This window comes from Protopterus annectens, chromosome 6.part0 (genome assembly GCF_019279795.1).
Source record: "Protopterus annectens isolate FY-2018-M chromosome 6.part0, PAN1.0, whole genome shotgun sequence".
Lineage (NCBI taxonomy): Eukaryota > Metazoa > Chordata > Ceratodontiformes > Protopteridae > Protopterus > Protopterus annectens.
Genome location: NC_056737.1, coordinates 1196905598 through 1196931512, shown reverse-complemented (window position 1 = coordinate 1196931512; position 25915 = coordinate 1196905598). Strand labels below are relative to the sequence as shown.

The 25915-nt window shown below is 41.7% G+C and overlaps 1 protein-coding gene across 1 annotated transcript in view; it reads right to left on the bottom strand.

Moving 5' to 3' along the window:
- LOC122804754 (polyunsaturated fatty acid lipoxygenase ALOX8-like) overlaps nt 1–25915 on the bottom strand; it is a 730466-nt gene that overhangs the window by 524026 nt on the left and 180525 nt on the right. The window contains exon 3 of the mRNA XM_044074818.1: nt 24469–24612. Within this exon, the coding sequence (XP_043930753.1) occupies nt 24469–24612 (144 nt within the window). The remainder of the gene's footprint in view (nt 1–24468; nt 24613–25915) is intronic.

Here is a 25915-nt window from a genome sequence, read left to right as displayed (position 1 = left end):
AACCCTCACCTACATTCACTGTTCAGACTCAACCTTACCACAGGCTATGTACCCAAAGAATGGTGTACAGCAACAGTCATCCCACTCCACAAATGTGGTGCCACAACAGAACCTGGGAACTATCACCCTATAAGCCTGACCAGCCTGGTCTGCAAAGCTATGGAGCGAATTATCATGGAACTTATAAACAGAGAAATTGGGAACCTCCAGATACTGGACCCTACCCAATTTGGCTTTGTTAAAGGCAGATCCTGCCTCCTAAACCTAGTTGACTTCTTTGAAACAGTTACCAAGGCCATAGATGAAGGGAAGGCAGTCCACACAGCCTACCTGGACCTCACTAAGGCCTTTGATACCATTCCCCAGTCTGGCATCATAGACAAGCTTACCAGCTTGAACATTAACCACTATGTCACGAGATGGGTGGCCAACTGGCTCACGGATAGAACACACACAGTCAGAGTTGCAGGTGTCATGTCTGACTCTAAACCAGTCACAAGTGGCATCCCACAGGTCTCAGTCCTGGGACCCCTCCTGTTTAGTATATACATCTCTGAGGTACAGGCAAGCACGGGAGGACTATGGCTGACCAAGTCCCCAGATGACTGTAAACTGGGGGCCATAATCAACTCTCTGGCTGGCAAAGACATCCTCCAGAAAGGTCTTACAGAGACAGATGGCTGGTGTCAAAACCATGGCCTCAAGCTGAATGGCAAAAAATGCATAGTCATCCTCTTTGGAAAAAACAAAGTGCCCACAAATTACCACATAGGTGGTAATCCACTAGGTACGGAAAATGTAATTAGGGACCTGGGGACCCAGGTAGATAGTAACCTCTCCTTTGATAATCACATTAGCAAAGTGGTTAGTTATTCCTTCTATGTAGCCCACCTAATCACAAAAGGGTTCACCTCTAGATCAAGAGAGGTCATTGTGCCCCTCTACTCATCACTCATTAGGCCCATAATAGAGTACAATGCCCCATTTAGTATGTACCTTAACTGGCACATGCAACAGCTGGTAAGACCATAGAAGTACTTCACCAAGAGGATCATGGGCCTCAAAGAGATGCCCTATGCAGCTTGACTAAAGAAACTCCAGCTCTACTCAGTTGCTTACCGCCTACTCAGAGGTGATCTATGTCTGACGTATAAGGCCATGTCCAACCCGGAATTAATGGACATGCTCCACCTCAAGAAAAACAAATTTCTTAGAGCCACATGCTCCAGTGAATTAAACCTCAGCAAAGCAATAAACAGGACGTGCTGGAGGGATAGATTCCTGCCCCAGAGACTTCCCTCACTCTGGAATAGAATCCCAGTTGATGTTAGGCAGAGCCCCTTGCAGACTCTCTTCAAGAGGAATCTTGATGAGTGGATGGGAAATTGTAAACTTACCCCTGGGATCACTTCAGTGGCCCTGCTAGACAGAGGCCCAGGAAACTAATTTAAAAGGGAGGTGAAAGCCAACACATTCTAGATAGGCTTATAAATGCCCTTGGGCAGAGAGCTTAGTACCTACCTATGAACTTATGAACCTACACGCTCTAGGGACCTAAACCTTGTCACCACAATAAACAGAACATGCCGGAGGAATAGATTCCTGTCCCACAGACTTCACATACTCCAGAGTAAACTACCTATCTATATCAAACAAAGCTCCTCATTAGCACTTGTCAAGGAAAATCTTGATTATTGGATGGGAAATAGGAAATTCACCCTGGGGATCACTTCTGTGTCTCTGCACGACAGTGGCACCGGAAAATAAATTTCTTGGGTGGCAAAGGCCAGGCTACCTTTTTGGCTGGCCTTATATAGGCCCCAGGGCCGATAGACTAGTTCCTACCTATGAACCTTTGAGCCTTGCCTAAAAAAGGTAATATGGGGACAGCACGAGCCTTGGATAGTATTCGGAAGCATAGGGGCGACAGGTGCAAACCATCTGTAGTGAAGCAACAAGGCTTGTCTATCATGTCATCACAGGCAGACAGAGACTGGATCCAATTTGAATAATACTAGAAGCTCAGCCAATTGTTGAAGTGTATCATCTTTCTGTTATATTGCTGTCTCATGTAGGTTAAGGTAAGATGCTACTCAAGGTTTGACCCTGTGTGTGCCAGCATGTGGTGCATCAACTCATATATGATATGGTCATGGCCTATGCATACAATACACTCACAATACACCTAGTATGATAAGCCTGCTGAGGTTAGCAAATGTGAAAAAAAACTTTGTGCAAACTGTCAGCAAGTAATATCTGCATTGCACCCTGTAACTCCATATTGCTTGCTGAAGTGTAAAGACGTACTTAGTTTGGATTAAGAACACCGCACTTGCCAACTGTGTATGTCTCCCAGGGGAGAAGCAACCTTTTTGGAGACTACTCAAACACCTTAAAAGTGGTATACTCATCTTTGTCAAGTCCGATGATGTCACCATCCTACAAATATACCTGTGGAAAGGTGAAATCCCAGTAATGTGTATAGCGTGTCGTGTAAATGCGTACTGCTGTAGTATCATAATGTAGTATGACTGTGTGCATGGATGGGGTGGAGACTTGTGTACTGTCAATTGGTGGCCCAACAACAGACCCTGACAAACCTGCCTGTGCTTCAACACACCTATCCTCATGATCACTGTCTGTCTCAGTGACATCAGGTTCCCTGCTGTACTGAACCAGCCCCACCTCAGCACATGTGAGAGGAAAACAGGAAACACACTTTACGATCTGAACATGATGTCAGATCACATGCACACATGCACACGCACACATGCGCACATGCACACATGCACATGCACACATGCACACATGCACATGCACACATACACACATGCACATGCACACATGTGCACATACACATGCACACATGCACATATCCGCACATGTACACATGCACATGCACACATGCACACATACGCACATGTGCACACACACACACACACACACACACACACACACAAAACACCAGCAATCTCAGAACATACACAATAGCAGGTGATGGTGGGGGTACAGTATTACAAGCAAAACAGTCATATCACACATGTCAGCATGCAGGACATGTGTTGCTTAACAGCATGCAGTGTAAGTGTAAATAGTCCTTGTTACTAACACTATACATGGCTTTGATGCATGTGTTTTATTATTAGGTGACTGGCCTCCCCCTGGAACGCAATGCATACATGGACACAACATTGCTGTGCAAGTGTTCAAAACTCTGTAATGTACTGTGCACTATAACTCACAGGTCTACATACCATGGCTGGATGTGTAGCTGTGTGTCAGATATGTATCCAATGCTGATTACAGCCTCTGTGTCCTTAGCAAATAATTGTGGACACAGTTTTAGCACATGCATGATGAGTATTCACACAACATCATCAGTGGTGCATGTATAATTGATGGAATACCATTCGTCCACATACCCAATGTACAGTAGTTATGGTGAGTGTAGATCATATTGTGGACATGCCAGTATCATCCATGACACGGCATGCTAAAACACAACTGCATATTTAAACATCACACATACCCAATGTGTGTCATATGACCTAGCCACTCAATAGCATCACAAGACATATATGTGTCAGTTGTGCAAATGGTGATTGGTATGCATATTGTTTAGAGGTGCATATGTTTGCACACACACAACATTGAGGTGTATAGCAATGAAAGCTATGTGTAGTACTGTGGTTACCATAACTGGATGGGGTACAGTACCATAGGTCACCATCATGAAGCATCATGTGGTCAGTCAAGGCTACAAATGTTTCCAAAACCAGCACTAATCATGCTGTACCAGAACTGTACTACCTTGGCTACATTCACCATTTCACAACCAGTTGTTACATGGGTTTGTAAGGAGGCCAATAAGGAGCATTCCCTGACATAAATGTGTAGTGTGTTGCAGAGTGTTTAAATGCCCCATGATAGGTATATTATGTGTAATGTGTGGATGAGATTTTGGATACTGGAGTGTGTCTTTAGAGAGGGTTTGTGAATCCTTTATGTGTAGCATGTTAAAATGCTCTGTGTATGACATAGTTGTGTATGTTATGTGCATGTTGAGTATCAACTTTGCCTATCCAATGGTCACTACAGTGTAGCCACATTTGTTTGAGATGATCTGAGTACTGCATGTGTTTGAGGCAGCTAATCACATTAGTGGGATGTACGTGGTCTTACACCAAACATGCATAGCATGCATTATGGGTAGGTGTGTTACATGTGTACATGGCCTACACCTTAACTATGACATGCACTTTTTATTTATAATAATAAATGTAGAACACACTCACCAGCATTCGTCCACTGCCTTGATGTCACCCCAGAGGGACCTACATAGAGATGAGACAGTTTGTCAGTGGCTAAAACTGTGGCATTGCTACTTTGTGTTTGCAATCTTACAGTAGAACAACAGTTTACATTCACAGGCCTGCAGATTATGTTCCAAATGATCAGTATTGCACAACAACAGGCTCCACATCTTCTAACTACACACTCCACATCTCACATATGCATGATCTACCAATACAGATGACAGTAGTCTACAGATATGCCATGTTACCTGCATGCTCCATGTGTGGTTGCTGGGTGGCTCCAACCTCCATCATGGTGTATGTCTGCTGCTGTTGTTGTTGGGCAGGTGTCACGAGGCTCAGGAGCAGCTCCTCCACTCTGGTGAGGGGGGATGGATATTAACACCACCTCCTGTTGCAAGCTGTTGTCTCCGCACATCAGAAGCACGCTGATGGACATGTCTGAGTAGATCACTGCAGTGGTGGCGTACCTGCTCATATGTCCGGTTATGCAGACCTACCTCATTGACCCTCCGGACAACATCTTGCCACATTGCAGTACACTCCTGCTGGTTCTGGCTGGTTCGTGAGAACATTAGACTGTAGTGCTGAATCATACAGCTAGTAATGATCTCATCTTCAGCACTACTATAGCTGAGATTTCTGTGATGTGCCATGATCCCTGGAAGACATAAAGAAAAAATATGTCTGAGCAAGTCATATGGCACATTTAACATTATACAGTACAGATATCACTGAACTGCCATATATAGCAACCTATTACCTAACTGAGAGTGAAACACTTTAACTACCACTTATCACTGCTCACCCCACAACTGCTTGAAAGTGCATGGTTCACTCTATCTAATGAACCATGTTCTGCACAGCAACAAAATAAAATCACTATATAAGACTATACAAGAGTACCTGGCACACTGTATGCAACACAATGCACCACCTAGCCACAGCAGATATACATCAGGCTGATGTGTAAAGAAATATGTCATCCATCACAATGAGTGTAAGGTCCAGTAAATGTATTACTATTATACCACACAACTTGTTAATGGCAAACCTGTGGCCAAAATATGTGCACAATTGGGAATATAGGTCGCATACTGCTGTAGTCCACTATAAATGTTGCTAGATACGCAGTTGTATGCTTTACCACACATATGACAGAGGATATGTTACAGACATACCCACACACACATCAGACATAATTACAGGACACAAAGGTATGGCAACCCAGATAAGCTTTACGTGTGTACTATACAGTACTGTGTGTCAGTACTTACAAAACATTAATCTTGGGTAATGTAATCTGTGATGAATACTGGGACCACACAAAACAGTGGATGCAAGCAATGTGGACATACACCATACTTTGCTGTACAGGCCCAGAGCTTCAAGTAGTACTACAGTACACACAGGATTTGGATTCAACATCAGTACCAATCAATAATCATAGATGTAGTGCTTTAGCCTCCAGTGACACACCCCAGTTAAAACCAAGGGACATAATCACACTGTATGTCATAGCACTTTTTCTGCCTAGCAACAGAATACACAGCTTTTGCTGGGATCATAGCAAGGACCCACAATACCATGACATAAACAGTTTCCCACTAAGCTATCCCACAAATACATATCTTTGACGTATTCACAAATACATTGACCACCACAGTCAGTCAACAGTACAGAGAATCTATTGCAACAATATATACATATACACATCCGTTGGTGTACATATACATATACATATAGGCACATATACAGTCCACCTTTCATGGTGGGAATATCAATTATACAAAGGATGTGAGGTATACAGTAATGTAATAATATTGCACAGTCTTGTGAGAAATGCATTGAAAGTGTTCACAGCTCAGATAGCTTTAGCAGGCCTCACTGGCATCAACATTGCAAACTGAACAAACCACCCACACTGTTTAACCACCACATGTCATATACCAGCACTGTATGCTGTCTTGTTCATCACAAACTTAAACCTACATACAAATATGTGCATACTAACCTTCACCAACATATATATTTCCACCCTTCACAAACAGTTGCAATATGTCCCTGCTCAATGCACATATACAGATGTGAATATATATGACGCATATATATTTCTTCATATGTGTGTAGCATACACACACAAGGTCCACACTGTTGTAAGTCCCTGGACCTCACAGCTGAACTGTTGGGCCTTGCTGCAACACAAACAGGTGTCACATGTGAACACACTAACATTAGAGGGGGTATATATAGCTACAAATGCTAGATATGCATACTAGACTGCTACAGCAGTTGCCATTGCTAAGCTACACTTTAATATGACTATCATGCATGTGTTGCTCTGTCATACCCATGTTTATATAATGGCAGCACTAATCTCCCCAACAGCCATTGGCCACTACTGTACAGAACACAGATGACATGGATCAGATTTTTGACATTTAACGCTGAGCTACAAATTTCACAGGTATGTCCCACTGCCCACAGGTACACACTGTATTGCCTATAGCAGTAGTTAAGCAGGACATCTGTGCATAGATAAGTACTGCTGCCACATATGAATGGTTCACATTATGTAGACTACTCTTCCAAAACATCTACTACATGCCAGTAAATACATATGTGTCACATACCTTTCCTTTGTATGATTTGGTATTATTTATTTTTCTTTTTCCTTCTCTCTCTCTCTCTCTCTCTCTCTGTCAGTCTCTGCAGTAGAGTGATTGAGTTTGTTGGCAGTGATTGCAGCCTGCTTTTGTAGATATTTGCACATGAGCATGTGATGGCCTCTGCACAAATTAGTGGTCACCATTTGCTAATTGCATGCAGCCTGCTGTGTAGTAATTGCAGTAATCACTGTCATAGCAACCCAGTACTATAAATTGCTAACTCAGGTAAACGTGACCCTTTCAGCTTTCCAAGATGGAGATCATCCTTGTTTGCTGTGGACATCATTGTTTAAGACAGAAGGTTGGTATAGTTCTTATATCAGAAGCCAGGGGTGTAGCCAGTGATATACATTTTGTACTCAGACCTAAATGTTGCTGCTTCCAGTACACACTTGTCAGTGTAGAAATGTACTCATCCCTCAAAATGCTAACACAAGATACATGGGAGGATGTACTTTCTTTTCAAATTTTACAATTAACTGCCATACAAAGCTAGTTATTGAGATGTATTCCTTTGGCACAAGAATTGTTTGTGAACTGCTATGCTGTGAATATTCATTTACTCAGTTCTAAACAGTTTATGCTTTTTTAGTGTTGACATTAGCACAAGCTGCTCAAGAAAACTGGATACATTTCAGTACTGTGAGTATGCTTACCCACATCCTTGGTAGACCCTGCACACACATGTATATTCTACATTTGGGTAGGGGTGCAGAGGTACAGAGAGCGTACGTATTATTGTATGAATTTTATCTTGCTGGACTTACAGGGTTGCTGTGTACATGTTAGTTTATCAAGGCAAGTAGTCTGTCTGCGTAACTCCCAACTGTGGACCTATCCACATGGTAGCCAGAGAATAGCCTGTTATTCTTTGTCTGCGCACCACACAGGTATTTTCAGCACTAGAGCAATGGCATTGTTACAGTTGGTTGCTACCAGTACATGGCTACATCCTTTTGTATTTCAGTGTTGTATTTCTACATAAGGGTATGCTTCTGGAACTCCTTCCAAAGCTATTTTCACAGTGTGTAACAGCAGAAAGGCTGCTATGCCTCTGTGTTTCTGCCTCTGCCAGACCTCTCAAACACTCAGGTACATATTTGAACAGACTCAGGGAAAAGTAGAGAAAAAGTCAGGAACACCTTTAAAATATTAGTGCCATTAAGTTGAGACTTTGAGAGAACTATGGATTAATACACCTTTTCTGAAGTAAAAGAAGTGTCTAACTCTTAATTATTGTCATTACTCATTATGTGTAATTCACTACCTTTCTGGCCAAAATCAGTAGTTTTCGGAGGGATTCAGAGGGACAGAGCTATATATTTTTTTCAAAATCAGGGACATCCCTGAAAATTAGGGACAGTTGGGAGGTATGGCCTCTGCCCTAAACAGATATGCCAGTGTTTGTCCTGCTGTGATATTGTGCGGGGTTTGTAAAGTGATGGTGTAACATTATATGTTCTTCATCTCACATTGCTGCAGTCCTTACATATGGGTAGTCTGCTGTCCTCGGTCGGCCCGAATACCAAAGTATTAGGCTGACGTCGGTCATGGGCGCTCAGATCTGACATCAGAGCATCAGGGTATAAAAGCGCATGACCGACGTCATATCCTCAGTCTTTTTTGCCGCATGTTCCGATGCAGAAGCAGCGTTGCAAGTGCCGTTCGGCGTTCTGAAATTTTTCGTATTCGGAGTTTCAGACCGATACCAAGTTATTGGCCCCTGCTAGGCTAAGTACCCCGTTGGGGAATATTTTTGTTTTTTCTTGCCTCAGTTATTTCCGGATGTCAGAAAAAGTGAATAATTGTATTTCTTGTGGGAAACAGATACCGCATAGGGATTATCACTCTTTGTATTCCTTGTTTGGGACCGGAGCACGACGTAGTCGGGTGTCGGTTTTGTGCTAGGTTTAATAAGCGCACCATTAAACGAAGGTTAGATTGCGCTAGGTTAGTTTTTGGTAAGCGGTGTAATTATAATATGCCGTCGGATCCTCCGGCGAAGCGCAAAGACAAATCTTTGAAGCCTAGGCAGGATGATTTGTCCGTTTCGGACGTGGGTCCTTTAGAAGCTACAGTGGAACAGGTGGATCCGACTGAAGTTTCTGTTGAGTCTCAGGGGGAAACTTTGATTTTACAAGATGTGGCCTCACAGGAGTCAGGTCAGGCTGAAGGGGCCTCTCAGGTTACTGTTCTCCCTTCTATGCCTAAGGTGGTTAGGCCTTCTACTTCTATTTCTAAGGCTCCTTCTAAGGGCAGGTCTGTTTTGCCTTCCTCTGGTGTCAGTCCTGGTGCTTCAGGGTCTGTGCCTAAAAAGCACATGCTTAAAATGGCAGAAGATTTGATTACTTTAATTAGAGGTTCTATGCCCCCTCCTGATAAGAGGCCCAGGGTGGAGCCAGAGTTGGAAAATTTGGATCAGGCCTCAGATGATTCAGAGTCTTCTGCTGAAGACATTCAAGATTTTCTCCCTTATTCTGATTCTGATGCAGAGGATTCCACTCCCTCTGCTTCTCCTCCAGAGGATTTTTCATTTTCAGAAACTCTACATTCTATGAGGGAGCATTTTAAGTGGGAAGGACAGGATTTTTCTGATTCACGGAAGAGGCTTAGGGAATTCTTGTTTTTACCACAGCATAGACCCTTGGCTATACCTCCTGTTTTGGATGTTGTTCAGGATGTTTTTTTGGAGGCTTCCCTTAATCCAGATTCTTTGCCTCCTGCACCAGTTAAACCGGACAGGTATTATAGGGTGCCTGAGGCTCATAAATATCTGTATAAGAGTCCTAGGGCGGACCCAGAAACTATTAGTCAGGGGCCTAAGGGTGTTAGAGCCTCTGTTGTAAAGAATCCGGTTCCTCTAGATAAGGAAGCTAGAGCTTTGGATAGATGGGGTAAGAAGGTGTATACCTCTTCTACTTTAGCAATGAGGGCTTTAAATTGCCAGTTTCATATGTTGAAGTATCAGAATTTCCTCCTTTCTCAGCTAAAATCTAAAGTGGATGCTTTGGCAGAGGGCATAGAGTGTAAAGAATTGCAGGATTTGGTACATGTCTCTGAACAGGTGGGGAAGCATTCTTTGCAGTGTGGTTTTGATGCTTTACAGGCTTCTTCTAGGGTGGCTGCCACTGGTTCTGTTCTTCGTAGGCACGCCTGGCTTAAGGATCAGAATTTATCCGAGCATGTTAAAACTAGAATTCTGGATGCCCCTTTACAGTCTGAAGTTTTGTTTGTTCCCCCTGTGGAGTCTGTTTTAAAGAAAATGGAAGACAAGGCTAAGTCTATGCAGACTGTTAAAGATTTTTTGCAGGTGCAACCTCCAAAGTTTAGTAGAAATTGGCCTACTAAGGGGTGGACGTACCCTTCTTCTGATTCTCAGTCTAGGGGTAGATCTAGACGTGGTAGAGGCAGAGCTCAGAGTACCTTCAGGCCAAGAACATGGAGTTCGCCTGCACAATCTGCTGGTGAGGGCAGGGGCCAGTCCTTTCGTAAACAGTCCCAATGACCTGCATTTTCAGCTGCCAGATTCCTCTTGCCTGGCAGCTCCTTTGGGAGGAAAGCTAGCACTTTTCAAGCAAAACTGGCTTTTAGTCACCCAGGACAAATGGGTATTGGACATTATAAACCGAGGCTACAAGTTCTATTTCCATACATTGCCTCCTTTCAAAGGCATGCCAGATGTTCCTCCTCGGCAAAGGATAGAGGCTCACAAACAGATTTCTTTACTTCTTCAAATAGGAGCTATACAGCCAGTTCCTCTGTCAGAAGTGGGCCTAGGATTTTATTCTCGCCTGTTTCTAGTACCAAAGAAAGGGAACACGTGGAGACCAATTTTGGATTTATCTATCCTCAACACTTATCTGGACATTCCAAAGTTCAAAATGCTGACGTTACAACAGCTTTTACCTCTGTTGGGAAAAGATCACTGGATGGTAACTCTGGATTTAAAAGAGGCTTATCTTCATGTTCCTATCAGGCCCAGTTGCAGGAGGTACCTACGTTTTTGGGCTGGAAATTTACATTATCAGTTCTCTGCATTGCCCTTTGGCTTATCTACTGCGCCCAGAGTGTTCACAAAGGTTCTGGCTCCAGTGATAGCCTTTTTCAGGTTAAGAGGAATACAGATTTATCCTTATTTGGACGATTGCCTGATTATTGCACAAGACAAGGACGACCTTCTTCATCATCTACAGTATGTGATGGTAGTGTTAAGATGCCTAGGGTATTCTGTGAACGAAACAAAGTCCAGTCTAGTACCCTCTCAGGACATGTGCTTTCTGGGTGTGAGACTGAATACAGCTTCCCAGATGGCCTTTTTGACCCCGGACAAACAAAGAAGCCTTTCTCTTTATTTCCATCAAATGTCTCTACAGTCCAGGCTGACTGTAAGGACAGTCCTTCAAGCCTTGGGGTTCATGGCATCTTGTATTCTCGTGCTTCCCAATGCCAAACTGCATATGAGGAAGCTTCAATGGTATCTCAAAAATGTATGGACACAACACTGCCAAGATCTAGACACTGTCATTCGGATAATACCTTGCATTCAGAAGGAATTTTTGTGGTGGGCTCAGGAATGTCACCTAAACAAGGGACTCTCTGTGACCCGACCAGAGGCGAGTCAGATTCTAACAACAGATGCCTCGGACAAGGCTTGGGGAGCACACCTCAATGGAAAATGGGTGCAAGACACGTGGCCTGTCAGACTTCAACATTTGCATATCAACTTGAAGGAGATGTTAGCAGTCCAATTTGCATTGATGGCTTTCAAGGATTTACTTCTCCCAGGGCAGGTGTTGATTCAAACAGACAACACTACTGTCATGTGGTACATCAACAAGCAAGGGGGAACTCATTCGTACCCTCTTTGCAGGCAAGCAATGATTTTGTGGGAGACTGCTCTCAGTTTACACCTCAATCTTCAGGCAAGGTTTCTACCAGGAGCACAGAACTCCTTAGCAGATGTGTTGAGCAGACAAATAGTGGATCCTCACGAGTGGAAATTGGATCCTCATGTATTTCAAAAGTTGACAGTGTCATGGGGAACTCCAGACATAGATCTGTTCGCTTCTCCACTAAATTACCAGTTGCCAAAGTTTTGCACAAAAATGTTTCATCCCACAGCTTGGAAGGTGGACGCTCTATCATTCAGTTGGAACAATCTTCATGTATATGCCTTTCCACCTCTGCCCCTTCTACCCAAGGTACTCTTGAAGGCCAGACAAGACAAGCCATCCATGATTCTGATAGCGCCGGATTGGCCTCGACAGCACTGGTACCCACTACTGAGGAGTTTAGTACAAGAGCCTCCATGGCCTCTGCCTTTGATTCCGCACCTTTTGTCTCAGGAGGGCAATCACTTCCGCAATGTCAGGATTCAGTCTCTGCATCTAACAGCCTGGCATATTCTGTTTTAGACTCTGGAGGGTCTCAGCTTCCACAACAGGTTTTGAATGTTATTTTGGAGACCAGGAGGCCTAGTACAAGGAAAGTTTACGCTGATAAATGGAGGAGATTTTTTATTTGGAGCAAAGGGAAGGACTTTGATGTTTCCAAGCCTGATTTAAGTGTTTCCCTTCAATATCTTACTGAGTTATTGGACAAGGGTTTGTCCTTCTCCTCCATAAAGGTTCATGCTGCAGCCATTTCTGCTCACTATGACTGTGACCCTCCTTTATTTTCTCATCCTTTGTTTAAGCAATTTCTTAGAGGGGCTAAGAACATAAGACCCCCACGTAGGGCTCCTACTCCTGCTTGGGATCTCAATTTTGTGTTGGAAAAACTTACTCTACAACCTTTTGAGCCTGCAGCTACTGCCGAGTTAAAATATTTGTCATGGAAGACTGCTTTTTTGTTGGCCATTACCTCTGCAAGAAGGGTTTCTGAATTACAGGCCCTTATGGCAGTGGAACCTTTCCTGATTTTTCATAAGGATAGGGTATCTTTGCGTACTAATCCTTCCTTTATGCCTAAAGTGGTGTCTAGTGTGGCCTTGAACCAAACTATTCATTTGCCTACTTTTTATGCAGACCCCCAAAATAAAGGGGAGAAGATTTTGCATACTTTGGATATTCACAGGCAGTTGCGTTATTATTTGAGCAGAACCAAGGGGTTCAGGCAGTCTCAGCAGTTGTTTGTTTCTTTTGCTTTGGGTTCTCAGGGAAAACCTGTTTCAAAACAAACTATTTCTAAATGGATTGGCTTTTGTATTTCTTTCTGTTATTCCCATCATGGTAAGGAGATTCCGGCTGGAATCAGACCTCATTCCACTCGAGCTACTGCCACTTCTACTGCCTTTCTAAGGGGGGTAGCTACAAAAGATATTTTGGAGGCAGCTACTTGGAGTTCAGTACATACTTTTTCTAAACATTACCACCTTCCTCTCTATTCTAAGTCCAGGGCTGGATTTGCCACTGCTATATTACAGGGCATTTTAGCAGCCCCTAATGCTTTATGATTTTGCCATCCTCCCTTTCCTCTGCTTTGGGATTCTACCCATATGTAAGGACTGCAGCAATGTGAGATGAAGAACATAGTACAGTTTTGTACCTACCATAAATGTAGATGTTCGAAGATCCACATTGCTGCAGTCCAATCTCCTCCCTCCTTCCCCACTGTAGTTTGGCATGGTTATATGGTTTGGGTGGTGGTTGTTGTTGGGCATGTTTTTGGGAGGTATTCTGTTTTTGGCTGTGGCCTTTCTTTTTAGGGCCTTCTGACATCTGGGGCAAGAAAAGACTGAGGATATGACGTCGGTCATGCGCTTTTATACCCTGACGCTCTGATGTCAGATCTGAGCGCCCATGACCGACGTCAGCCTAATACTTTGGTATTCGGGCCGACCGAGGACAGCGGACTACCCATATGTAAGGACTGCAGCAATGTGGATCTTCGAACATCTACATTTATGGTAGGTACAAAACTGTACTTTCCTGCTAGAATGGCTGCTTCTGTTATCATAGTCATGTAATATAATCCCACAACAACTGTTGGTAAAGATCCACAGAACATGTTGTGTGGTATGACATTCCTAATTTTCCTTTACATTCACTCATTCTGATACATGATATATTTATTTCAGCACCAACTTGTTGTATATCTATCGTGGCTTAGTGGTACTTCATGCAGTGTAGTGTGTACAAGGTCCCGGGTTCAAGAATGACAGAGGTGTTTTATTTTGCTGCTGAGCAGAACAAGGGCCCTCACATGCGCACACTCGCGCAAACCCCCTAACTACTGCTTAATAGTGCTTACTCCCGCTAACCCCCATGCTCATTTCTTTGAAAGAAAAGAAAATGGGGAGATAGGAAAGTGGTGAAAAAGGGGCACAAAGAGGGAAAGACAGTAGCGAAAATAGCTCAGGATGTGCAAGACGGGTGTAGGGAAGGTCCATAGCTGCCCATTTCTTTAACAGCAACAGCTGTGCATATGGAATAAATTTGGAGGTACATACGAAACCTTCAACCCCTAAGAGAGGGGCGAGGACAACAAAGTATGTTGTAATGCCAATTAAATTACATTTTATGTGTCCAGGGACATGTGTGCAAAATGGGCAGCTATATATGGGGCGTATTTTTTTTTTTTTTGGGAGCAGATTGCCCTTTTTTTTTTCAGGTGAGAGTGGAATGTGGGGTAGGGGAAGTGGATATATTTGGGGAGGTAGGTTGGGGAGGTAAACAGACAAGACAAACAAGATGCATACAGGGGCGGAATATGACACGTGGTGGGTGAACACCATTGACGGGGAGGGATGATTGGAAATCGCAAGCCCATGAGCCCACAGATTGCGACAGTGGAACTGAGATCCCCACCCATGGGCAGTCACCACTGCACCTTCACAGCCCAGAGGGTGGCTGTGCTGGGGGCTGTGTAGGAGGGGCAGGCTGACCCGGGAGTTGCGCCGCTCGTGCCTCAAGCTGGCGTAGAGGTTCTGTAACAGAATACTTGATCTCTCTATGCACCACAGCCCAGAAAGTTCGAAGGGTGATAGGTGGCCCTCCTCTGCCCACTTTTACATGGGGGGCCGAGCCCCATCCCCATGCAGTGCTTCTACCCGAAGGTGGCACAGGGCCAACAGAGGAGGAGGTCCCAGGCTGGTCACCGGACCTGCTGGTGCCAGGTGTCATGGCCAGCTGAGGTGGGACAGGTGCGACAGGTGGGTCTGCTGGGACCGGCCTTCCCATACAAACTATGTTTTGGAGAATTTAATAAAGATATGGGCTAGTAACAGTCAACAGCATTTCCAGTTAGTTATAACATCATGCAGAAGTATTCCCATTAACCCAACACACCAGAGTTTCAACAGTTGAAAAGCAAGCATAACACATGCATATATAGTACAATAGTGGACATTACAACAACATGCAGGTTTAATTGATGGCAACAGGCCACCAATATTGTGGTATTTGAACAGGGCACAGGCATAGAAATGAATGCAAATACTTATAAACCAATAGGAAAGATGTTCCAACAAATGTTTTGAGATTAGACATACCCATTGAGGTGTGGAATTGCATTTTTTATGCATATACAGTAGGGTGGAAAAAACAGCTCAATTAACAACTTGTATATCCTTCTAGTTTACACTACATTCCTATTAACTGCAATTATATGTCACTTACATGTATTATTACACTACCCAATGTCCTTCTATTGTGCAATTGGATTTTTCTAGATCATTATATACATGAGCTGTATCTGACATACAAACTGTCCAGGATGCAGATGTTACTGCTACATATTTTGAGAGTTGCTTACACACACTACTACTGTGAAGGTACACTGACAGCTCTACTTTCATATAATTATCTAGATATGTTCAGGTGAAATTATCATTTATATGTTAACAGCTCCCTACATTTCTGGCAGCGCACTGACATTTCTGGGGAACACAATACCAAGTTACTCATGTGCCAGATTAACCTGTACATGCTGGGCATGAACAAACAGTTAAGGGCTGTAAATATGTATAAAAGCTACTGGCACTCCCTTCATCCACTTCATATGGGCCCACCCAAGTGTGGGTTAACTAACACTGCTTAATACAACAGTACTATTTCTAAAATGCAACAGTACAACAACATATCAAAGAAAATCACACAGACGCACTCCAGGAATTATACCTTTATTAAAGAATTATTACACCTTTATTTATTGGGTTAAAACACTTTTTGAAGGCTCTCTCATTTATTTTATATAACAGTACATGCAGAATAATTATTAAAGAATTATTATACCTTTATTTATTGGGTTAAAACACTTTTTGAAGGCTCTCTCATTTGTTTTATATAACAGTACATGCAGAATAATTACTAACCTGCCTGGTGACACAGCCTTTGCAGCCTATCTCCATGGGCTTGCTGATTCATAGCCTGGACACCTGCAGCTGTGAAGTAAATGGAATGATAATGAGACATACGTATCCATAGTATAGACAAGAATAGCAATTCTTAAATACTTAATACAATGGCTACTTACTCAGTACTGGGGCATTTGCCATCCCACAGGCCTCCTGGATCCACTGGTCCAGTTGATCCTCCTTGTGTCACTTCAGGTCAGAGTAATGGTGCCTGACCTGCTCACCAGTCCGAGGAATGCCAGTGGCACTGGTGAGATCACGAGCTAGACAGTTCCAGGCCTCCGTTTTGTATTGGGTGCCCTGGTACTGGCCCCGCAGGAGTCTTTCCTCATGATTGTGGACAAGGAGCCAAACCATTACTTTGGTCTCCTCAGTGCCCCAACATTGTGCTTGAAATCGAGTGCCTTCTCCAACCCCGGCCATGCTGACTGCAGAAGCGAGCTACAACCAGTTATGGCAAGTATTCCCACCTGTGGAGCTTAAATATGCCTCATTTTCTGCACTTATTTGTGATTGGCCAGTTTGGAAAAAACTCAGCAGTAGGCACACCTGCTTAGCTGATGTCACCAATGTTTAATATTCCTTTGATAGAGATGTGTCTGTTGAAAGTGCATGGTTAGGAAATGCTGTCATGGCTTAGTGGTTATGTACTGTGACTATAGTGCACAGTATCCCGAGTTCGAGCCCTGTCACTGTTTTTTATTTTCCTATTGGCCAGACCTCAATGGTTAAGGTACAGTGAAGGAGGTGTGGCCATGTTTAGCCGACCTGGCTCAACTTTGCCCGGCTTTGCTCAGCGTTGCTCGACGTTGCCCGACATTGCTCGATGTTGCCCGACGTTGCGCTGGTTAGCACGGTGCGCAGCTATGCGCAAACATGTTCTGGTTGCGCTAGATTGTGTGATGCGCAGCTCTGCACAAAGACATTGCGCTAGTTAAGGCACTACTCAGCTACGAGCAATTAAATATAAATATGCTCAATACTGGTAAAATGTGCTTAGCAGTGCTTTACATTGCTTAAAATAATTTACTCATGCATCAGTATGCATAACCATTTCACCTTCCTATATATATATATATATATATATATATATATATATATATATATATATATAGATATGGGTCTACTTTGTTTGCCTGAACTTTCATTATGCCCGACACCCATTTGCCCGACCCCATTTGACCGACACTTCATTTGCCCGACAGTTCTTTTGACTGACAAGCATTATTGGCAAGAAAATGGGATATGTCCCCTTCCCCACTGCAGTGCGACCCTGGAGTTAGAATATATAGTTAGGGGGGTGTGGGGGGCACAGCCCCTCACAATGGGGGGGTGTGGGGGGGTGAAGCCCCCCACTTACATTTCTGTTACTAAAGAATATTAAAGCAAAACTAAGCATTATAATATGAAATTAAGTGGGGGGCTTCACCCCCCCACACACCCCTAACTATATATTCTAACTCCAGGGTCGCACTGCAATGGGGAAGGGGGCATATCCCATTTTCTTGCCAATAATGCTTGTCAGTCAAATGAACTGTCGGTCAAATGAAGTGTCGGTCAAATGAACTTTCGGTCATTTGGTCTCTGGAAAATGGTTGTCGGGCAAATGAAAGTTCGGGCAAACAAAGTAGACCCATATATATATAATTAGTTCACTACTACATATAACATTTCAATGCTTTTTACAAAACTTTAAATAATACATCAAGAAATATTTCTGTATACAGATTTCCAACAGAAAATGAAAAGTGTAGTGGTGGGACTCGAACCGGGAATGCCTCCTCTTTGTGCGAAGGCTCTAACCACTACGCTATTGCTATTTTGCTTAATTTGCATATATTTTCTTATTATCCTCTTCGGTGTCTAAACTGCTAACTGTAGCTAAGCAATGGACAAACCTGCGCAAACACGTGCAAATACGGGCAGCTATATCAGAAATGAAAAAACATTTCTTTTACTTTTTATATTTGTATGGGGTTTACTATATGGGGGAGTTTAGTGTTAGAATGTACACATGTGAGCGGACTCGCTCATGTAACTAGACATTTCCCGTGTTTCAAACTTGCAGGGGCGTGGATTTTTGAACTGATCGGCAGTCCGACACGCCCCCTACACTCGTCCATGCTCCATGTTAGTTTTAGAGTTGAGGCAGCATGCCCTCATTAATATGTATGGTGCACTGCTGTCTTACTCTTAGACTGGCTCTTCCGTTTAAGACTAATTTAGTCTTACACAGAAGATTAGTGAATCCTGGGGAGTATCTATGAATCTGTGAAACAAAGTAATTTGGATTTATTTATTAAGCTGAAACAGTGTCTGGAATTAACAATTCTTGTTTAGTCTGTCTTGTTTTCTCTCAGTATTGCCATCTGCATGACTTTATCTCTATCTAAACAAAGCACGTCTATTTAAGCCAGTTATAGTTTCATGAGTTTCGTTTATTTTCACCAAAAGTCTGCCTTGTCCATGTGATACCCCTATATCTGTGTTTCCTGGTGTTTACTGCTGTTCTTGATAGTGGTATGCGGTTAACCTTGTTTAAGCAGAAAAATAGTGATTTTACCTGACCTCATATTTTCCAGTATTAAATCTGGTACTGAGTAAAACTGCATTATTAAATTTTAAGAGCACAATGAAAGGTACTGTCTGTTATTATAACAGTCAAAAGTACATATTTACTCTGGGCAAAAGCACATGAAATGGTCAAGAATTAATTCAGTTAAAGAATTCTACAGTATAATTTTACAAAAAAAAAAAAAATCAGAAAAGGCCACAATAGAAAATGGAATTATCTAATAGATGTTCATAGGTTCATAGGTTCACAGGTTGGTACTAGGCTATCGGCCCTAGGGCCTATACAAGCCTAGCCATAACAATTCCCTGGCTATTTCTTCCCACACTATTTACTTCCTTGGACCCCTGTCTGGCAGGGTGACTGACGTGATCCATGGGGTGAATTTCCTTTCTCCTATCCAATCATCAAGGTTCCTTTTGAAGAGGGCCAAAGAGGCGCTCTGCTTGACATGTATGGGCAGTCTGTTCCAGAGTCTGGGGAGTCTCTGGGTCAGGAATCTATCTCTCAAGCATGTTTTGTTTATTGTGATGACAAGATTTAGATCCCTGGAGGATGTGGCTCTGAGGGATTAGGATTTCTTTAAGTGTAGCATGTCCAACAGCTCTGGGTTTGACATGCCCTTGTATGTTAAGCAGAGATCACCTTGGAGTAGACGATATGCGACAGAGTATAGCTGGAGTTTTTTAAGGCAGTCAGCATAGGGCATCTGCTTTAGGCCTGTGATTCTTTTAGTGAGGTATTTCTGCGGCCTTTCCAGTTGTTGCAGATGTCTTGAGAGGTACATACCAAATGGGGCGTTGTATTCTACAATGGGTTTAATGAGGGATGAATACAATGGGACAATGGCCTCCTTTTTTCTGGATGAAAAGCCCTTAGTGATGAGGTGTGCCACATAGAAGGATTTCCTGACTTTTGTGGCGATGTGGTTATTGAAGGTGAGACCACTGTCCACCTGTGTCCCTAAGTCTCTTATCATACTTTCGGTGTATCTTGACTAAAAATTAAGCCTGCACTGGAAATCGTGGGCAGTCATGTTCAATAATTATGTCACTACTGTTTTATACACATACCAGGGGATAAGACTTATACAATATATGAGACATACATATATACATATGAGTCTACTTCAAAATCAGCAAAAGCTGACATCGTTGAAAAACACAAGACAAGATTACTGAATATCCACATGACTGACTGTTCACATCATCGTATCTCAGAACATCAAACCCCCTCTCCGGATGCATCTGAGCAACCTGCCAACTACAAATAGTACAATAAACCAACTAAAACTTCCCAAACACATATATAAGTAAAGAACTTACGCCACACTGTACACAGAACATCCACTACTACATCTTCCCATAACTCTACATGTCCTTAAAGAAACAGGAGTCCAAGAAATAATTACAACACTACAACTGAATAACACCATTTATGCAGGGGGGCAAGCCCCACTGCACCCCCCCATGTGGAGGGCTTTGCCCCCACACCTCCAAGAAATTAAATATACCAACTCTGAGATTGTACTACCGTGAAGAAAAGGGCATAATTACAGGTATGTTAATCGTGCAAAACTAACTACATGTCAGTAACCTATTGTCAATGTTCCGGGATTCAATATTGTCAGGATTTGATGATATGCATATTTGAGCAGCCCATCTTGATTAAGTGTTTTTCAACGATGTTAGCTTTGGTTGATTTGAAGCAGACCCATATATTTATATATATATATATATATATATATATATATATATATATATATATATATATATATATAGATATAGATATACAGATTTATAGCAGATGTAGCTAATAAGTGCAATAACGTTAAATGTTAAACTGCAATTTCCACTTAAAGAAAAGTGTGCAGTTTAAGATATATAAATTCAGAACTGCTGTGCCAGATGGGAATAACTTATGAATTACACCCGCAGTGTGGTGTAACTAGGAGCTTCCCCAAGTGTAAAGTGTTAAGAGACATGATCATCCAGTCCTGATTGCTTTTCAGTGCATAAATGACAGAATTTGTGGTCAGAACTGAGGGCTGTACTGCTCCATGCATGGTATAAAATGTAGCAACTGTTTACTACAAATTTAAAAGAAAAAAACTTTTTTTGCTTTTCACTTTTAAGTAGAAGATGGGGGTGCCAGACTAGGTAATGGCGGTGGGCACTATAATGGCTAGCTACACCACTGTACACCAAGCTAAAAGCCCTAGTAAAAATTCTGAATTCTTTAACATGGATCAGAATATAAAATCACAATATATACATGCACCTTAGGAAGAATAAGATAGAATACAGAATGTGATATGACATAAAAAAAAAAAAAAAAACGAGTGACTTCCCACAGTCACTTAAAATGTCAGAGCTGCAAACCTAGAAGATTAACTGATGTAAAACAAGAATTGTTACCAAATGGCACTGTGAAATAAGTGTATGGTAAAGAAACAAAAGAGAATAATTGAAATAAATGTATGAATGCAACAGATAAAAAAAAAAAAAAAAAAAAAACAGGAAGTATATTGGAATTGCAATGTATGATGGAGGTCATCTCCCAGCAAAATGAAGGATTTTAAAAAAGTGCAAGAAAAATGAGTCTGCAAGAGAAACAAAGGAAAATATAACCCACAGAACAGATGCAAGATATAAAGCCAAGATAAAGACAACAACAGGCAGCAAAAAAGGACAAAACTACAGAATGTATCACAAAAAAGGTGATATGAATGAAACAATAGTGAGAATGTGTGAAACGGACCAACGTGTAAAATATGAACAGAATCAAGAACAGTGCAAGGCTAGATATTATAATGCTTTTATATGGAAAAAAATACGAGACAGTTGTCTGAATCTGATATACTACCTCCCTTGTGTATAGGTACAACTTTTGTTTGGTGCCAAACTCCCAGAACATGTCTGGTTATGGTGAGTTTGCTTATAAGAAAGTAATACCAAAAGTAAATTATCCTTTGCCAAACCATAATGCTACAATATTTTTAAAACGTACAAGATTTTATTCCTGCCTGATTTTAAGGGCATTTTGTTCCATCAGCTCCCCACTCTGAATTGAAAAAAAAATTGCACCTAGTTTTGAATGTACTACCTTTAGCTTAACCAAATTTGTATTTCTAGCATCCTTTTCATAAATAACAAAATTCAGTCCCAAAGTGCTACATAAACATCTTCTTCCTTTTTAAACAGATAAAATGTTTCCAATGTGTCCTGGGTATGCCCTGGGACTGTCTGGTACACCTTCAATGGGAGGTATTAGGGGGTATTCTCACTAAGTACTCATATCACCTCATCTGGGATGTGTCAGTAATGAGGAACAGTTGTTCTACTCCAACATTCTCTGAGACTGCCAAACGCCTTACTTGGTCTCACACAGTGAGTTCAGCAACTCTACCAAGCTCCAGAGCAGTGTATGTCAAAGAACAAAGCTGTCACAGCATTCTGCAGTGCTAAACAACAGTATAAGAATGTCACCATTATAGTGTGGTTCTGTCAGTGCCGCAGCACAATGTTTGTTACAATATACTGCTGTCACTGCATTCTCCAGTGCTATACTTCAGTATAAGAATGTCACCATCACAGTGTGGTTCTGTCAGTGCCACAGTGCATTGTATGTCACAGTATACTGCTGTCACAGCATTCTACAGGGCTATACTACAGTATAAGAATGCCACCATCACAGTGTAGTTCTGCTGGTGCTACAGTACAATGTATGTCACAGTATACTGCTGTCATTGCATTTGTTAGTGCTATACAACAGTATAAGAATGCCACCATCACAGTGTGGTTCTGTCAGTATTAGGACAATGTATGTCACAGTATACTGCTGTCACTGCATTCTGCTGTGCTATACTACAGTATAAGAATGCCACCATCACAGTGTGGTTCTTTCAGTGCCACAGTGCAATGTATGCCACAGTATATTGCTGTCACTGCATTCTGCAGGGCTATATTACAGCATAAGAATGCCACCATTACAATGTGGTTCTGTCAGCATCACAGTGCAATGTATGTCACAGTATACTGCTATCACTGCATTCTGCAGTGCTATACTACAGTATAAGAATGCCACCATGACAGTGTGGGTCTCTTATTATCACAGAGCAGCATGTACACTATTACATACTACAGTGCTGTGAGTGGCATAATGCTGTTGCATCACAGCATGATCATATCAGTGTTATACTCCACTGTTGTTGGCACGGGGGCACAGTTCAGATTGTGTCACAGCATAATGCTGACATATAATATCCCTCTGCCAGTACAACAATGTGATAATGTCAGTGACACACTGCAGTGCTGTTAGTGGCACAGTGCTGTTTGCATCACAGCTTGATCATATCAGTGTTATACTCCACTGTCGTTGGCACAGGGGCACAGTTCAGATTGTGTCACAGAATGATGCTGAAAGAGTTATAGTCCTTTGCCAGTACAACCATGTGATAATGTCAGTGACACACTGCAGTGTTGTCAGAGTGTTTGGCTTTTAATACTGATCAGGTGCAGCCATGTTTGTGAATGGCGTCCCTTTAAATCATTCATAGACCTCTCCTACTGCGGTCTCTTGCCAGTTTACACTACCTAGACACATCACTGTATATGAATCATGTATGTATATAAATATGAATATAAAATATCAATATATATCTAATGGAAATGTGTAAAAAATATATATAAATAAATAGATAAATAAATAATATATAACATCCATAAATATTAATGTATATATAATATAACAATGTTAATCAAACATAATCTATATAGAATGTTGATAAATCACATAATGTTATAGTGAATAATCATTCCCTATAAATTAAATATAAAATGACAAAACTAACTATAAATATATACTGAATATATACAAACCATGAAATCAATAGATAAACCTTTATCTACTTATATCTAAAAGTTCATTAGTAAAATAACCATCAGAGTAACATCAAGAAATATAACTATGTCCATAATAATGTGTAAAAGATGTCTGAGTGTTGCATCTAAATAGCAGAATGCATATCCAATCTAATTCTAAATTCTCTAGATCATTAAAATTATCACCCCATCTTACATCACTGTATGTCACACCATGTCCAGCACACTATACCACTAGTAGTAACGTTCATGTGCTTCACTTATAGGCTTTTATTGTTTGAGTCACAGCAGTTTGCACTGCATTGTCTTTTGTGTATTTATTTATTATTTTATTCAAATATCAGTCTCCTAAGATTCTATAAGCACAAATACATCTGTCAGGAGTTACCAGAAGCACTGGATTTGTTATGAGATTAGTGCAGAGCCAAACACTATTCAAGCAGAGATTGGGAGACTCAAGTCAAGGACTTCAATATGAACCCTGTTAACAGCCAATAAATTTAACTCACCATACAACACTGTTGGACAATTTTTTGATATATTTCCCAAGGATTTCCATGGTGTAAGTTAAGTAACCCTTTACAGTTAATGGCTTGCATGTATCCTTTTTCCAACATTGTGCATTCATTTTGTTTTATTCACATGTGACTAAAATTAGCAAAGATGTTAATACCTTTATAGCAACTGGAGTAAGTCCTTTTGTTGGGTCCTCATACAGAATGCAGATTGGTGCAGCAACATGCTGTTGTTGGCCATCTAAGACATTTGGCTTAATTCCTTCCAGTATGCTGTAATCAGCCACATATGCCCTATTATTCTGTAGAAATATAAAAAGCAGTGGTGCACATTTATGCATTGTTTAATAAAAGTTCTACTATTATGGTTGCAGAAACATAAAATGCAATATAACCATAAAGAATACTGACAGATTTTAGAAAACATTCAATATCATCATGTATAATTTCTACCGATGAAACTACTGGGCTACAATTCAGTTGAAAAGTCCACATCACATCATAACTCACTAAAACCACTAATGAAACATTGTTCATATCTGTCCTCAACTGTGACTTAAAGTAATTTTAATGCTTACAACTTACAGTGTTTCTTATAGGTTCATAGATGTTTACTAGGCTAATGGCTACAAGGGCCTTTTTAAGCCTAGCCATGCATCCCAAATCTCTAACAAGTTCTGATACCCTTGATAAGTGCAAGCATGGGCCTGGGAGATGAGCCATTTACAGGTTACCTGTGTCCATTAGAGACATAGGTGCCAAACCAGGGATGCCATCCAATTGTCCAAGTCCACTTGAATTGGGTTATGGTGCAACTCTGCTTTACATAGATGGGGAACCTGTTCCATAGCCAGGGTAGTCTCTGAGATATATACCTGTCTCTCCAGCAGGTCCTGTTTATATCACAGGCAAGGTTTAAGTCTTTAGAACAGGTAATTCTGGTGCTGTTTGTTTTGTGGATATGCAGGAGGTCCATCAGAGTGGGGGTTGACAATGCCTTGTATGCCAGGCATAGATCTCTCATTAAAAGCCTGTAGGAGATAGAATATAGGGATAGGGCCTTGAGGTGGTCTGTATAGGACATTTTACTTATGCCCTGTATTCTTTTAGTGAGGAACCTCTGTGGATGTTCCAGTTGTTGGATATGCCTGGTTAGGTACATACCAAAGGGGCACTGTACTCAATGATAGGTCTATGAATGCTGAATACAATGGAACAATGACTTTCTTGGACTTAGATGCCGTACCTTTGTTTATAAGTTGCGCAATACAGAATGATTTCATCACCACTGTAGACACATGATGGTCAAAGGCTAGCTTACTATCTGCGTGTGTCCCTAAGTCCCTGACTACTGGGTTAACTATAAGGGTGGGTTGCATTATGATATTTACCAGGGATTTATGAATTCACAAATGATACTATTATGCATTTCTTGGCATTTCGTTTTAGTCCATGGCTCTGACACCAGTTGATTGTCTGTCAGCCCTTCCTGGAGAACATTTGTGTCAGTGTGAGATTCAATGACAGATCCTAATTTGCAGTCATCAACAAATTTAGTCAGCCAGAGATCATTGACATTGGCCTTGACTACTGAGAAGTAAATGC